This window comes from Pinus tabuliformis, chromosome 9, assembly GCF_031772625.1.
Source record: "Pinus tabuliformis cultivar Carrire ecotype Pingquan chromosome 9, CPIR1, whole genome shotgun sequence".
In the NCBI taxonomy this organism is placed as follows: Eukaryota; Viridiplantae; Streptophyta; class Pinopsida; order Pinales; family Pinaceae; genus Pinus; species Pinus tabuliformis.
The window spans coordinates 1,957,134,323-1,957,151,537 of NC_142307.1; the positions used below are offsets into that span (position 1 = coordinate 1,957,134,323).

A 17,215-nucleotide genomic window follows, 5' to 3' on the forward strand; every position below is an offset into this window, starting at 1 on the left:
TGTCCTCTGCGTTAGCTTTCCCGGCTGTTCCTGACAGTTCTGGCTTCTGCCCTCTGCATTAGCTTTCCTCGTTGTTCCGTTAGTTCCCGGTAGTTTCGGTTGTTCCCAACAGTTTCGACTTTTTCGTGATAGGCAATTTTTTTGCTCTATTGGCTCTCTCCGCCTCTCTGTCTGTATTCTCCGGAAAGTCCTCCCAGATTCTCACTGCCCCTCTGCCGCAGAATGCTCACTTAATTCGAAATCCTTAGCAAACCCTGCCCTAGGAATCAAATTCTTCATCAATTCGTTCTCTCCGTGTGACTTCAACGACCGAGATTAAGTCTCTAATCAACCGCTAAGATTAAACATGACTTGATCCGCCTTCTAGATCATTCTCACCCATATTTTTATTAATACCCATTAATATTTTAATTTTTCTAAGTTTAGACTCAGGAACCCCATTAAAAATATTAATTATTTTAATAAAATACAATCCGGGTGGAATTTAACCAAACGGTTTTTCGGTTCTTTAGAATTCATGTGCCTTAGCTTCTCCACTGATTTTCAAGGCTAGAGCACTTCCGATGCTATAAACTAACACTCCCTCTTAGCGATGAAAGTGCTTTAGCAACAATGCCCAACTGCATGTCGCTGTGCTTCTGAAGCATCTCCTTTCTGCATTGTTGCTGCCATCAACACTGTGATGTTGCCGCTACAGTACTACTACCCATGACACTGCCACTGCCACTGCCATTGCTACATCTGTACTAGAACTCCCTCTCAAACACTGCATCTGCTATGCTGCTAGCACTGCCACTGCTAACACTGCATCCGTACTGCAACTCAGTTGCTGAGAGAAGCAATTGAAAAACATCCAAATTAACTGAACTTAACTGTGTTCAACATAATACCGTGAATGTTGGAATCTGACTGCTCGTCTCTGACGCTTTGAATCTTCTTCACTGTGCCAATTGCACTACTGCCAAACTTGCCCTGCGCTGACTAGTCTCTGGTCTAAGGCTACTGCATTGGTCTCTCCAATCAACCCATTGCATTATTTGACACTAAGTCCATCTCGCTACTGCTGAATCTTGGGCTCATGTTGTTATGAAACCAGCTCAAGAAAAGATAGAAAAGAAAGATCAACGCCTTAGAATTCAGCCTCTTCGAGGGGGCAACCTCCTTTACATTACATAAATGAACAATTCTTGGATGATACAAATGGCAAAACCTCCTTTCTATATATAGGAGTCTAAGGAGTCACAATATAATCCAGCCGACCTAACAATAATAATATAAAGCCACAAAAATAACAATAGAGGGATTCTATGGGGCACAGAAATAACAATATGGGGGTAATATGGGCACAACAATATAAATAAGGGGTATAACTACAATAGTAATGGGGTAATCACTAGTATTATAGGGACCCAACATGCCCCTCTCCTTCAAAAAAGTGTTGTCCTCAACGCTTGAGCAGTTCTGGATACTTCTGCATAAAATTCTCATCCTCCCATGTGGAATCTTCAGCGGATAAGTTCTTCCACTTGATAAGATACTCTGAAATTGATCGATTTCGTAGCTGTCGAGTTCTTGTTTCTGTGACTGCTTCCGGTTCCAATATAATTTTTCCTTCCTCGTCAAGTTCTGGCAATATTGTTTGAACTGGGAGCTTGTCGCCTATAACCTTCTTTAAACATGAAACATGGAAAACTGGGTGCAATCGAGAAGCTGCAGGAAGCTCCAATTTGTATGCCATAGTACCAATCTTTTCCAACACCTTGTACGGACCATAATACTTTGGTGATAATTTATTATCCTTCTTAGCTTGCTTTAGGGACATTTGCTTATATGGTTGTAGCCGTAGGAATACCCAATCACCTACATCAAAACTTCTTTCACTGCGATGTTGATCTGCCTGTTGTTTCATTCTATTTTGTGCCAACACGAGGTTATCCTTTAAGAGTTGGAGGACTTGTTGTTGATGTTCGATGTGATGTTCCACTGCCTGAACCTTAGAATTTTCTCTTAAATATGATGTGATTGATGGTGGTTGGTACCCATAAAGTGCCATAAATGGGGTCATTTTTGTTGCTGTATGGAAGGAAGTGTTATACCACCATTCAGCCAGAGGCAACCATTTGACCCATTGTGTCTGTTTATCAGATACAAAGCAACGAAGATATCCTTCCAAACATTTGTTTACTATCTCAGTTTGCCCATCAGATTGAGGATGATAAGATGAGCTATGAGCTAACTGAGTACCAAGACAAGAAAATAATTCTGTCCAAAAATTTCCAGTGAAAATGGGATCTCTGTCACTTACAATAATCTTTGGATTTCCATGTAGCTTTTGAACTGTTTCCATAAATGCAGTAGAAACTGTACTGGCTTTAAATGGATGTGATAATGCACAAAAGTGTGCATACTTGGTAAGTCTGTCAACTACCACCATGATGACACTCTTTCCCTCGGACTTGGGTAAACCTGTGATAAAATCCATTGAAACCTCCTCCCAACGTTGGCTTGGAATGGATAAAGGTTGTAATAGACCCGGTGTCTTAATTGTTTCAACTTTATTTTTTTGGCAAACCAAACATTCCGCCACAAACTTTTGAATATCTGATTTAAGGCCATCCCAAAAAAATTCCTTCTTAACCCTGTGGTAAGTTTTTAAAAATCCTGAGTGCCCTCCTAAGGGAGAAGTGTGCAATTCCATAAGAATCTTTTTGTTTTAGCTGGGAATTCTTACAGAGGTATAAGCGATCTTTGTACCATAACGAATCATTTTTCCAGCTAAATGTATCAGAAGTACTGGAATCTTGTTGTAGCTTTCGAATAAGTGCCCACACTTCTTCGTCATTCTTCCATTCCTCCTTTGCTTCGTTTATCCAATCTGGTTGGATAATAGAAATGGCACACAACAATGCTTCCATATCCTCATCCTTTCTTGAGAGTGCATCTGCCACCACATTTTGCTTCCCTTTTTTGTAGATGATTTCAAAGTCATAACCCAACATCTTTGTGACCCACTTTTGTTGCTCTTCAGAGGATAATCTTTGTTATAAAAAGTATTTAAGGCTATCATGATCCGTTTTTACCTTGAAGTGTCTTCCCATTAGGTAGGGTCGCCATTTCTTAAGTGCATGGAGTATTGCCAACATTTCCTTCTCATAAATAGCTTTGCTTAAAAACTTTCCCTTGATTGGACGACTTTCAAAAGCAATGGGTCTTTCATCTTGCATTAGAACAGCACCAATTCCATTTCCTGAAGCATCACATTCCACAATAAAGGTTTTTGTGAAGTCCGGTGCTTGGCACATTGCCTCTTTAAGATGTTTAAAGGCCTTTGTTGCTTCCGGAGTCCATGAAAATGAATCTTTCTTCAATAATGTTGTTAGAGGTGCTGCTATTCTCCCATAATTCTTAACGAACTTGCGATAATACCCTGTCAACCCAAGAAATCCTCGCAGATGCTTTATGGATGTGGGGATTTTCCATTCCTTAATGGCTTTAATTTTGCTAGGGTCTACCTTAACTCCTTCATGAGATACAATATGACCCAAATATTCCACCTCCTGGACTCCAAAGAAACATTTGGATCTTTTTGCATATAATTGTTTCTCCTCCAATAGTTGTAGCACCTTGTCAACATGTTCAACATGATCCTTCCAAGACTTGTTGTAGATTAGTATATCATCAAAAAATACCAACACAAATTTTCTAAGGAATGGTTTGAAAATTGAATTCATCAAACCTTGAAATGTTGAAGGTGCATTGGTAAGGCCAAAAGGCATGACCAAAAATTCATAATGACCCTCATGAGTTCTAAATGCCATTTTTGGAATGTCTTCAATCTTCATTCTGATTTGATGAAAGTGTTATCCATGGAGAGTGATGCGATTTGATTGAAAATCAATGAAATTGAGCTAAAAGGGAAGAGGAAAATATACAAACGAAACGGCAAGGAATAATTTGAAGAATGGAATGCATAAGAAGAAATGTGCCCATTAGATAATTAGGCATTCAAAATCCATTTATGAGAATTCTATAAGAAGCGAAAATAGAGAAAACGCCCTAAAAGAAAACAACAATACTACATAGATAGACCGCATGAATGGATAGGAGGAGATCAACATGTAAAATTACTTGAAGCATAACATTCCTTGGTGTTAAAAACATGTTATAGCACAACCAAAAACCAAGTCCCACATATTGAGATGTGAAATAGGAAGATGAGAACATCTAAAGGGAACCATGGAAGGAAATGTTATGACAAGTATGTGGAAATGGGGAGGTCGAAAAATGAGCAATGTTTCTCCTACAATTCACCATACTAGCCCTTGATGTAAAGCAAAGGATACTAGATTTAGTTGAGTAGGCCAAGTCCATGATTTGGGGTTGGCATTAGTAAACCCACTAGCTTTATTTGTTGTCACAATTTATTGTTTGGAAATTGGTGCAAAGATTTTAAGCCTTATTGTCCCATATGACCCTTTTTTTCTCATGTAAGGTCCAATAAAGTCTATCTACTTATCTATCTATCTACCATATTCTTTTGATGGGTGAATAAGGATTAGAGCCAAAATTTACTAAGTAGTGTAAACTTTAATTTGTTATTAGCGGAAATTTTACTAATGAAGTAGAAGTTGATATTGTATGTATTTTTGTCTTTGAAGGGTAGTGATTAGTAATCCTTACATATATATGAGGATTGTCATCTTCATAAGAAAGGCAAACCAATACCCCTTCTTTTTTAGCTTCCTTTTTGTTTCAAATATTTTTAAATTTGTTTCAGTTCATTCATTCAAACATGCCATTTTCATGAAAAGGAAAAAGTGACATAGCCTAGCCAATAATGTCATTTTAACTCTCTTTTTGTTTCAAATATTTGTAAATTTATTTCACAATTTATTTATCTCCATTATGTTTAATATGATGTTTTTCTCATTATATTGTAGTTTATTTTTATTTGAAATATTTTTATGTTATAAAAAAATTAAATTTTCTTAATGTAATTTTTATAGTTTAACATGGAGAAATTAGTATATAACAAGTTTATGTTAATAAATTTATTTAAATTACCAATGTACATGTGTGAGAAAATATTCTTTAAAGTTTTGTGAAATTTTTTTTCTAGAATTTTTATTTTTATCATATATATATATAATATTAATTAATTAAAAATATTTAATAATTTTGATTACAATTTCATCTAATTAAAAGAAGAAACAAGCAAATACCTACTGTATAATTTAAATATAAAAAAACTATGAAAATGTGGCAAAATGGAAGCTATGGTTAATTAAAAAAAATTGTAATTTGAAATCTTAATTTGGAACATATTAGATATATATAATCAACCAAAGAGAAATAGAAACAATATTATAAAATCCTTGTTTTCTAAGTTTTTGGTTGTTGCAACTTTGATCTATTTTAACTCTATAACAAAAAAGAAATTGCATTATATTTTTTATTTCTTTTAATATATTATAACTTTGCTAACTTTCTATACTTTTATCCTTCACATTTTAAAACATGGTCTTTTCATTAAAAAAATACCCCTTATCTTTAAAATTATTATCTTTGAATTGTTTTTTTAATTATAATTATTGTAAATTATTTATTTTATATCATTAAAATTATTAAATATTTGATATGTATCTTCTGATCATATCATTAATACTTCTTTATATTTTTCTTAATATTTAGTTTTACTTTTCATTTCAAATTAATATTTTTTTCTTTAAAATAAAGTTGTTAGCTTTTAAAACATTGTCTTTTCATTTTAAAAAAACCTTATCTTTAAAATTAATTATCTTTGAATTGATTTTTTTCCACTATTTTTTAAACACAATTGTGGCTTTATTAGATTATACATATAAAATTAAAATAGTAGTTAATATTCATAACCATTATATACCAAATTTTATATTTAAATTTAATTATATATAATTATGATAATGATGATTAATGTTTACTAAGGTTTAAATAGTTTAAAGTCCGGCTTTGTTAGACTATATATATAAAATTAAAATAATAATTAATATTCATAGCCATTATATACCAAATTTTATATTTAAATTTAATTATATATAATTATGATAATGATGATTAATGTTTACTAAGGTTTAAATAGTTTAAAGGACTTTAAAAAAAGTAGGAGATTAAATAGAATTATTTAACTTTTTATTTTTATTATTAAAAAATGTCAAAGTAGGTTAATCGTTTGAGATGTTTGGAAAATTAAATCCAATGTGAGCACTGAGTATAAAATGGACAATCTAAAGAAAAATGTTTTTAATCTTCAACCTTCAAATTTCCTTTTAAAAATCATATTTTTATTTTTTAACTAGTATAAATATTCCTATACAAATTAAATATATTTTATTAAAAAATATTTAACGGTTTTTATATTTAACGGTTTTTATTTACTTACCATTTTATGGAATTGGAAGAAAAATATCTAAACCATAAATGGAAACAAAATGCACAATATTCATAAGTTTTAATATGGTAATTTGGAAGTTATTAGGGTTTAAATCTTTTTATGGTAGAAATTAATTCAGCACAGTTAAAAAAAATCATGTGTCACCCAAAATCGTTGACGCTGTAATTCAGATTTTCAAAAAATTTCACTAAATTACCGAAATTTTTATGGTTTTCCCCGCAAATTGTGAACTGTTTAGATTACGCGTTTTATCATCCCGTTGAGAACACGTGATACAGGTACAATTTTTTCCAATTGAACGGTAATTAATGTTGATCACAATGTGAATATTTTAATCATTATCAGGCTTTTATATTTTGACCGTTGGATTGCAGATCTATAAATTCAAATTTAAAACTTTCTTTGTTCTCACATTTGATTTATTCTTTACTAACACACCTGGTACCTGCAATCTATGGGCATCTCTTTGCTTTGATCTCTGCTGGCGATCGACAATCAACTGATATTCGCGATCAAATCTCTGATAATTTGGCTATCTGTCTTAGAGGCAGCTGAGTTACAAATTTGCCCTTATTTTGCTTTAACTTGTGTCTTTTTCTCTGTAGTTTTTTGTTTGTTTGTTTTGTTTCTGCATTGTTACAGGTTTTTTCAATACGTAAAATATGAATTCTAGCCTCGATTCGCCAGTGTCTGTGAGTGCTAAGAAACCCTGCAAAAGACCAGAGCAAAGGCGCCCGTTGCAGGAGCATTCAGCACCTTTAAGACAAAATGTAATGTAGTATTCTCTAATTCTACATGAATCCTCTTTGGTTTTGTCTATATTGGGTTTAGGAATTATGGATACATCTGCTTTTTAGGATTGATGTGTAGGGCACAGTGCTTTTGTATTTGGGCTTTACTGTTTTTGGATATATATGTTTTGGGATTGATATAAGATACAGTTTTCTGTTTTTAGGGTTGATGAATCTATTTCTCTGTATTGGTTCATTCTTCTCCAACTGTATATACCCTTCATGGATGTACTCTGTATTGGCTTTGGGCTTTATGCATAGATCTGTGTTTTTTAGGATTGATACGATAGGGATTATATGACCCTCATCGATGTAATTTGTAGTTCCCTAAGGTTTTATGGTGTTTAGGATTGATGTGGACCTTGAATCTTGTAGGACACAGTACTTTGGATTTGGGCTTTACTGCTTATGGATATTATTTGTGCTTTCGGATTGATATAAGATATAGCGTATATATTCTTCTCCAACTTTGTATGACCCTCAATATATATCTCTGTATTGGGTTCATTCTTCTCCAACTTTATATAACCTTCATGGATGTACTCTGTATTGGGTTTAGGCTTTATGAATAGATCTCTGTTTTTTAGGATTGATACGATAGCCCTCATCGATGTAATTTGTATTTCCCTAAGGTTTTATGATGTTTAGGATTGATGTGGACCTTGAATCTTGTAGGACACAGTACTTTGGATTTGGGCTTTAGTGCTTATGGATATCATTTGTGTTTTCGGATTGATATAAGATACAGTGTATACATACTTTGTATGACCCACAGTGATGTTCTCCGTTTTGGGTTCAGGGTATATGAATATATTTCTGCTTTACGGTATATGAATATGTATGATACACTACACTCTTCTCCAACAACTGTATATAAGCCTCATGGATGTACTCTGTATTAGGTTTGGGCTTTTATGAATAGATTTGTGTATTAGGATTGATACCCTACATTATGTTCTCCAAAGTTATATGACCTTCATGGATGTAATCTGAATTGGGCTAGGGTTTTATGGTGTTTGACCTTGAATCTTGTATTGTTTTATTATTGCAGAGCGATAGGTTTATTTCGCACAGGGGATCCATGGATTTTGATGTGGCTCGATATCTGCTCACCGAGAAGGAAAATGATAATAATGGCGTTTATACAACGCCCTCCAAGGAATCTTATAAGAGGGAGATTGCAGCAAGTTTATTGCAGGATGGAGATATTGCCTCCAAAAAATACAGGATTCTAAGCTTTACCAGCAAAGCTCCTGCTCCTCCTGAGGATTTACAGTCCCTCTATTCTGAAAATGTGGCTGTTGATAATGTGCCAAAATCCAGTAAATCACGCCGTTATATTCCTCAGGTATGTCTATTCTAGAACCCTAATTAGTACCATGTTTGCGAACTTTTATATTTGGTTATGCGTAGGTTTGTAGGTTGTGTGCAGTCCTAGGTGTTCTGCTTAGGTTTGTTTCCAGAAATTGGATAAATCCTTCAGCCAACCCCAGTTTACGGCTCTGTCTTTGTATATTGAACTTACACAGTTACACTTCCATGTTAGTTTCATGTTTCGTTTTTGGGTTTTTTGTCTCTTAATGCTTGTAATGGATAGAGTTTGATATTTGAGCAAACGGCCCAGGTTGGGATTGAGATTTGGACAAGTTACAAATCCTCCCTTGTCTCTGAATGGGTTTCTCTTGGATTCAAGATGATTGAGATCCACTGCTCTATCTATCTCTGCAGGGGTTCTGCCTTTTTGTCACCTAGATAATTTTTCTTTTAAGAAATACTGTTTATAGAAAAGCTGCTGCCCTAGGATGTATCTTTGCCGTCAATCACTTACGACTTGCAACTGACCTCAGCCGTGGAACACTGGTCTCCGCCTTAATTCAAGCCCAAGCCCCCGAGTACCTCACTGCTTGCCCCAGGACCACACTCCTGTGGGATGTTAGGATGTTACCTAGATAATTAAAAATTGACAGTTGCTGATTTTAACATTTGTATTTTATTTTTAACTTTCTTATCCTTATTTTTACAGTCTGCGGAGCGAACTTTGGATGCCCCTGAGCTTGTGGATGATTATTACTTGAATCTGTTGGACTGGGGTGCCAATAACGTTTTATCGATAGCCCTCAGCAATACGGTCTATTTATGGGATGCCTCCAAGAGCACAACTTCTGAGCTCCTGACAGTTGATGATGATGTTGGTCCAATAACCAGTGTTAAATGGGCACCTGATGGAAGACATATCGGTGTTGGCTTGACTAATTCTGTTGTACAGCTATGGGATTCTGCATCTAATAGACAGGTAGATTAAATTAATTTTTGTTCTCATATTTTCAGTTTCATTATTTGTTTCTAGATGGAATCTGATTCACTTGGTAATGTTTTTCAATGAACACAGCTGAGAGCCTTGAAAGGTCATCAATCCCGTGTAGGTGCGCTTGCTTGGAATGGTCATATTCTTACAACTGGTGGCCTTGATGGTTTAATATTTAATCATGATGTCCGCATCCGTGATTCCATTGTTCAAACATACACAGGACATGTGCAAGAAGTGTGTGGTTTGAAATGGTCTATGTCTGGCCAACAGCTTGCAAGTGGGGGGAATGACAATTTACTTCATGTATGGGACAAAAGCATGTCATCCTCTAATGCTGCAACTCGGTATCTTCACCGGCTTGATGAGCATTGTGCTGCAGTAAAAGCCTTGGCATGGTGCCCTTTCCAGAGCAATCTTTTGGCATCAGGTGGAGGTAGTGCTGACCGCTGCATTAAGTTTTGGAATACTCATACAGGAGCTTGCCTAAATACCGTTGACACTCACTCTCAAGTTTGCTCATTATTATGGAATAAGCATGAGCGTGAGCTATTGAGTTCACATGGATTTAGCCAGAACCAGCTGACCTTATGGAAATATCCATCTATGGTTAAGATAGCAGAGCTTACTGGTCACACGTCTAGAGTACTGCATCTGGCAGAGGTATTCATTCTATTGATCTATCGCTAAATGGGTTTGTGCTGACAGTCTTAGCCTTTTTGCTGACAGTCTTTCCTTTGTTTTGTATTTTCAGAGTCCAGATGGGTACACTGTTGCATCGGCTGCAGGAGATGAGACTCTTAGGTTTTGGCAAGTCTTTGGAGCTCCTGATACCTTAAAGAGGACCAAGAGTAAAGATGCGGCTGGTGCTTTTAACATGTATCTCACGCATATCCGTTAAGCAGATTTTACTCGTTCAGGAATGAGCACAGGGCCATTATCTGCTCACATGGATTTAGCCAGAACCCGCTGACCTTATGGTATCCATATATGGTTAAGATAAGAGAACAGGTCACACGTCTAGAGTGCTGCATCTGGCAGAGGTACTCATTCTATTGATTTATCGCTAAATGGATTTTGTATTGAAAGTATTTGTTTTTGTGCTGACAGTCTTTCCTTTGTTTTTGTGTTTGACCTTTGTATTTGGTAAGTCTTTGGAGCTCTGAATACCTTAAAGAGGACCAAGAGTAAAGATGCGGTTGGTGATTTAAAAATATATTTCAAGCAGATTGGTTAAGCAGATTTTCCGCTTCAGGAATGATCACATGGGTATTATCGGCGGTATGATAATATTTTCTTGCATTTCCCTGGCATTGTAAGCCTATCTTGTTTAACATAACTGTTTTTCCTTCTTTTATACCAGTTCTCTAACCACTCATGAATTCCATGAATTCATTTTTAGTGTTCAAGAGGTTTCTGCAGATATGACATGTAATTTATGTGATTTGTACATGGAGATGCCGTTCTGGACATGTACAAGTCTGACATGGAAAGGGTAATCTCAGGTAAGAGTAGCGAATATACTCTGTATCATAGTGATTTTGTTGTAGGAATAAGTTGTTACATTCCTTGCAATTCAAATAGACATGGACTTATGTTATATTGAAGATACTGTAAGTCTATCTTGCTTATCATAGGGGCATATTAAACAACCAAAAGCATGTTCATGTATTTGGTATAGTAGTGAAGGATTGCATTGAAGAATTTGACAACTTCTCAGGTAAGAAGAGTGAATGTGATTCATCTAGTTCATCTAGAGTACACAAATCCATTACGTTTTAATTAAGATTATGTATGGCATTTCACTTAATCGCCTTTGTTGAATTTGTAGCTCTGCCATGTGTTGGTGGACGTCTGCACCTGTGGATGTCTACTACAGAAAATTTCCAGGCGTTTTTAAACGCCACCAAAGTTTGCGGAGTTTGTTAAAACCTAAACGCTTTCATCATTGAGGGACGTCATCCTAAACGAACAAAAGTGTGGTCAGTGACAAATCTAGCAGGAAAGGACGGCAATGAAGAACTCAGTGAATAGAATGCTTGCAGTGTGGACCGATTTGTATTTCACATTATGTTGGTGGACTCCACAAAATTTTCACAGGTGTTTATAATGTCACCAAAGCCGAGGAGTTTGTTGATACCTAAACAGCTTTCATCAATGACTCAACTGAAAAATGTGGTCTGATACAAATCTAACGGTGAATTACTTGCACTGAAGGGTCTTCTTCTGAGGAGTTTGTTTAAACAGCTTTCATCCTTGAGGGACGTCATCCTAAAAAATTTCCAGGTGTTGATACCAAAGCGGAGGAGTTTGTTGAAACCTAAACAGCCAAGGACTGAACTTCTAACAGGGAAGGACTTGCACTGAAGGGCCTTGCACTCTTCTAACAAATATGCTGACAAAATTGAAATCTCCAATACTCCAATGTCTTTAATCAGTGAAGAACAGGTTTTGGATCCGTACATAGTCATCTAGAAAGATTGGTGAACAATGATGCAATGTTACTCCTTTAGATGTTTGAGAGGGTCTTTAAAAGTTCGTGAGTGCAGATTATGTAAATAAACAAAGATGTGTTGACGTTTTAGACCTTAAAAATTGCTCATCAGAGATTTTTTAACTGCTAAGCCAGTTGTTTAAAATGGAAAATAATGGTAGAGCTAGTATATGTGCAGAATATCAGCAGTGGTTCCATGCTGGTCAATAGCTACGAAAGATCCTAGAAAGAGATTCTGCAGGTATTTCGTGAATGCGTTACCTGCCAGGGGTTTGTGTTGAACTTGTGCTAACAGAAACATCTTTTCACTATGGCCCTTTTGTATGGTATTTATATGTTCTAGAACTTTTTGAACCACATGACAAAGGAGATGATTTATATTTCAAATTACCTGAAGATTTTGGAATTGGATGTGTCTCGACAGCTCTGCAGTTACCAATTTTTTTAGCAAACACAGTGAAAGGAGCAGTTTTTTCACGCCAGTGGAATGATTTTTCATGAATTCATTGATTTAATGAAGTACAAAATTTCTGAAAATAAACATAGCAAGTTGTTTTATTTATTTTATCACAAATTATTATTGTGACCTTCACTGGTAATTATCTACTTTTGGATTTTTCGCTCCTTCTGTTGCTGGTGCAAAAACTTACAATCTGCCTTCGTTGGCAACTGCTTGCGAGGCGTCTTCATCTGCCTTCGTTGACAACTGCTTGCGAGGCGTCTTCATCTGCCTTCGTTGGCAACTGCTTGCGAGGCGTCTTCCCCCCGCTTACTTTGCGGGCATTCTGCATTGTTCGGGCCATTGCTCTGTATTTTTCTCGCCATGAACCCTAAATTATTATATTGTTGAAGGATATCACCAAAAATTCAAAAATATTATTAACTAATATTTTTTTATTAATATATACACTTTCATATATATATAAAATTAAATTTTTTATAATATATTACCTGAACCCCTGGAGAAACCATTAAAGCACAGAATGAAAAATCTAAAACATATGTCAAAAAGTCTCGACGCCGTCAACCCTGCTAAATGGATGATGCATTTAGTTAAGTTCAGCCTTTGGATGATGGTGTAGAACCATTTTGAACATTTGTATTAGGGAAGATTGATGGGGTTATTGAGGAGATGTACATGTCAAGTTATGTCAAGTTATTCAAATTGAATGGATGACTGGATCGAAATTAAATTTTTAATAATCATTTTAATTTTTAATTTTATATTATTTTTAATTTAATTTATGGGTGGATATTTTATTTAAATTACGTTAAACAAGATATTTATCTATTTATTTTTATTTAATTTATGATTAGATGAAAAATAATTAAATTATGTTATAGTTATATAAGAGAAAATTATGATTTGATATTATAATTATGTAAAGAAAGATTAAAGAATGTTTAGAAAAAAATTGACAAAATGTTTAAAATGCTATATTTATTGCATCTAAACTTTAAAATATTGAAATTTAATCTCATAGTGAAATTCAACCTCCAATGCTCCTAATACATTTACATAGTGAAAGTCAATCTCCAATGCTCCTAATACATTTACATAGTGAAAGACAATCATCTCCAATGCTCCTAATACAGAGTATGCATTAAGAATGCTCTTATCTTTCAAACTAGTTGGTTCATATGGATAGGGTTTCATGGAGTCGTAACATTAATATATATGTGGCATAAGAGGTGGTCTTTCCTTTACTTCAAGTCAATCCATTTCTTTTTAATCCCTTTCATAATATTAATACATATATGGCAGATGAGGTGGCCTTTACTTGCAATCAATTCATCTATTTATTTTAATCAATAAAGATATAAATCATGTGATATGGCATTAAGGTCTAGTTGTGAGTCATAACATTCATTAATATATATGTGGCATAAGAGGGAGCCATAACATCCATTGATATATATGTAGCATAAGAGGTGGCCCTTCCCTTACTTTCGAGTCAATCCATTTCTTTTTAATCTCTTTCATAATATTAATACATATATGGCATATGAGGTGGCCCTTACGTCCAATCAATCCATCTTTTTCTTTTTAATAAATAATGTGATATGTCATTAAGGTAATTTTATGTGGTTGATAATAATATGCACCTCTTTCTCTTATGCTTAATGGATTTTTCATTCTAAGACATGGAATGCCTATTTCTTTTTAATCTCTTTCATAGTATTAATATGTATATGGCATATGAGGTGGCCCTTACGTCCAATCAATCCATCTATAATCCATCTATTTCTTTTTAATCAATAGAGATATAAATAATGTCATATGTCATTAAGGTAATTTTATGTGGTCGATAATAATATGCACATCTTTCTCTTATGTTTAATGGATTTTTCATTCTAAGACATGGAATGCCTATTTTTAGTGCAATAGTGCCCCATTTCTCACAAGGAATGTGTAACCCTTCTTTTTGGAAGTCCCACTATCTTTATGTAATTTTATATGATTATACACCTTTACTAAGATTTTATTGTGTCGAGATGTAGTGACAAAACTCATGTCTAGCATAAATAGATGATATGTATCTCATTCTTGTATGTTAATGGAATTATAATTCTAAGGCATGGAATACCTACTTTTGATGCAATGTTGCACATTCTTACAAGGAATGCGTAATCCTTCTTTTGGAAGTAGTGCTTCCCACTATCTTTATGTAATTTTATATGATTATACACCTTTACTAAGATTCTATTGTGTTTATATGTAGCCTACAAAACTTGTGTCTTGCATAAATAGATGATATGTACTTAATTCTTGTATGCTTAATGGATTTTTAATTCTAAGATATGGAATGCCTATTTGTAGTGCAATGGTGCCCCATTCTTACCAGTAATGTGTAACCCTTCTTTTTGGAAGTAGTGTTTCCCACTATTTTTATGTAATTTTATATGATTATATATCTTTACTAGGATTTTATTGCATTTAGATGTAGTGACAAAACTCATGTCTAGCATAAATAGATGACATGTACCTCATTCTTGTATGCTAATAAATTTTTAATTCTAAGACATGGAATACCTATTTTTGATGCAATGGTGCACGTTCTTATAAGAAATGTGTAAGCCTTCTTTTTGGAAGTGTAAGCCTTCTTTTTGGAAGTAATGCTTCCCACTATATTTATGTAAATATCAATTTAGGCATAGAATTAGTGCATAGCATTCAAACCATCCAATTCACAAAGAACCTCTGAAGAGCCTATGGAAAAAAGGAGGGGAGGAACTACTTAGAATCATCACAATAACATTGGGAAGACAATCAATACATGACAAATAAGAAGTGGGATCTGTTGAAGCCTCAGAATTCTGTTGCTCCAACATGGGGGATAACCACCCGGTTCGAACCTTAAAGACAACTCCCTTTTCGTTTGATGTGGTGGCTCCGATTGGGGATGATGGGACTAGTTTCCCATAGTGGGTTTGAAAATGAGAATGGGTTGTTTTCAAGCAATTGCAATAAGAATAATGATAACTAAATGACCTATTCTAGAATTCAAATCTCTAGCTAACTTAATCTAATATAAACCCGGGGTATTTTGTGCAATATGCGATCTAAAAAGGTATATGTTTGACATGTGATAATAAAGATCATTCACGCATTAAACAAACATGATAACATGTAAATAAAATTTCTTTGACTAAATAGTTAGTCAAAGAAATGTATAAACTATATCGCATATATTAATGATCATATATGAAAATAAATACTTTCAGCTAAGCATCATACAGTAGTGCAATTAACACATAACAGAAAGAACATATTCCATATATAATTCATGAAAACGAAATGTTATCACTAAGTAAACAAAACATAATTGATCATACAAGATAAAACTATCATATGTGTGAGGTTCTGCTCATTTGACTAATGACATAGATCAACTCCTTTCTTCAAATCAAATTATTCTCCAAGCATACAATAGTGCATCAACAAAGGAAAGTAGTTTGATAATCAAAAGTAATGACCATGTTCCATAATCTATTCACAAACTTACAGAAGTGCATTCTTTGCAAATGTTTTTGATAAAATTCTAGACCCTTCTCTAAATGCATGAGAAGGGTATAAATACTATCTAACTAAAGTTCAAAAATAGATTTATACAAAATATCTTGACGTTTCAAACAACCTTCCTCTTAACTAGCAACTAACTCTAAAAATAAAAGTAATTTGATGACCAGAGGTTATAAATATGTCTTGTTGTCTGCCAGTTTTTCCTTTAGATCACATATATCGGCTATTGGTTTCACTTGAGGAGGTGCCCCGAATTGTGTCCTAACATGTCCTGCGAAAATGGCATATGTGAGAGGTGGCAACATCCTTTGTGTTGAATTGAGTGAACAATTCAACATAATAATTTCGCTATGAAGTTTGACAAGGAATTGCCAATATGCCTCCCAATCAGTCTTTGATAACTTTGTGATCGCCTCCCTTTGGTTTTTCACCTTTGTCTTCCAGCTTTTATCCAAGTCATTAAAATCTAGCAATGACTTTAGGTTACCTTCTTTTATCAAGTTGGTAGCGTGCAAAGTGTGGTTGACTACTTTTATTATATTTTTAGCCACTCCTGCTCCTCTCGCTACTGCCAACTCTGCCTGCTTGATCCGTGCATCCCAATCTATGAACAATATATCCTTATGTGTATCTTCAATCTCGGGCAGATTAGCACTCTTTCCCTCTTCAGTTTCTTGCCATTCAATATTTAGAAATCTTAATATTTAAATCATTAAATTTAGTTCTCTGATCAATCACCTTATCTGTTAAATAATCACTGGTAATCAGATAAGGAGTGACATGCGACATTCTCTTGTAGAAAAGATCTTGATGTTTTGATAGAAAGGAAATAAGCTCTAATGCCTCTTTGATGAATTCATCGACAGTAGGGACATATTTATATTTTGCCATGGATTCTTGCAACTGTTGGATTTGCATGTTTTTGCAGAGATGTATGCTTCATGGCTTATCCTTAATACTTCCATACTCTTCTGCAAATGGACTATTTGTTCAGCAGCCTGTTTGTTCACATTTTCTTTTTCTATCTCCAGTTGTTGCTTGAGTTGCCCTATCCTCTCTTCCCTTTCCTTTAACAAAATAGATACCTATGTGGCTTTATCCATGGTTGCAATAGCATATGCCCTTGTAAATTGCGATAGCCTAGTTAAATTTTCAGCGGGGTTGAAGGAAT

The 17,215-nt window shown here is 34.6% G+C and overlaps 2 protein-coding genes across 8 annotated transcripts in view; both read left to right on the forward strand.

Moving 5' to 3' along the window:
- LOC149156820 (cell division cycle 20.2, cofactor of APC complex-like) overlaps window positions 1-12,410 on the forward strand; it is a 97,223-nt gene extending 84,813 nt beyond the window's left edge. For 4 of the 5 annotated variants that reach the window (XR_016262360.1, XR_016262353.1, XR_016262357.1 and 1 more), the window contains one exon: window positions 11,247-12,410. The gene's annotated coding sequence lies outside the window, so the exon portion shown is untranslated. Of the gene's footprint in view, window positions 1-10,085; window positions 10,172-11,246 lie in introns of those variants that run through there. The other variant, XM_089438629.1, reaches the window with a different exon arrangement.
- On the forward strand, window positions 7,078-11,503 carry LOC149156821 (cell division cycle 20.2, cofactor of APC complex-like). 3 transcript variants are annotated; one of them, XM_089438626.1, is made up of 7 exons: window positions 7,078-7,200; window positions 8,273-8,569; window positions 9,245-9,514; window positions 9,611-10,189; window positions 10,281-10,569; window positions 10,678-10,807; window positions 10,929-11,503. In XM_089438626.1, the coding sequence occupies exons 1-5, from the start codon at window positions 7,093-7,095 to the stop codon at window positions 10,425-10,427; spliced, it is 1,401 nt and encodes a 466-aa protein (XP_089294752.1). In that variant the 5' UTR covers window positions 7,078-7,092; the 3' UTR covers window positions 10,428-10,569; window positions 10,678-10,807; window positions 10,929-11,503. The 3 variants fall into 3 exon arrangements, with proteins under 3 accessions (XP_089294752.1, XP_089294754.1, XP_089294753.1); XM_089438628.1 differs by lacking the exon at window positions 7,078-7,200 and adding an exon at window positions 7,959-8,059; XM_089438627.1 differs by lacking the exon at window positions 7,078-7,200 and having other exon boundaries at window positions 8,130-8,569.
- Window positions 12,411-17,215: the final 4,805 nt, after the last annotated feature.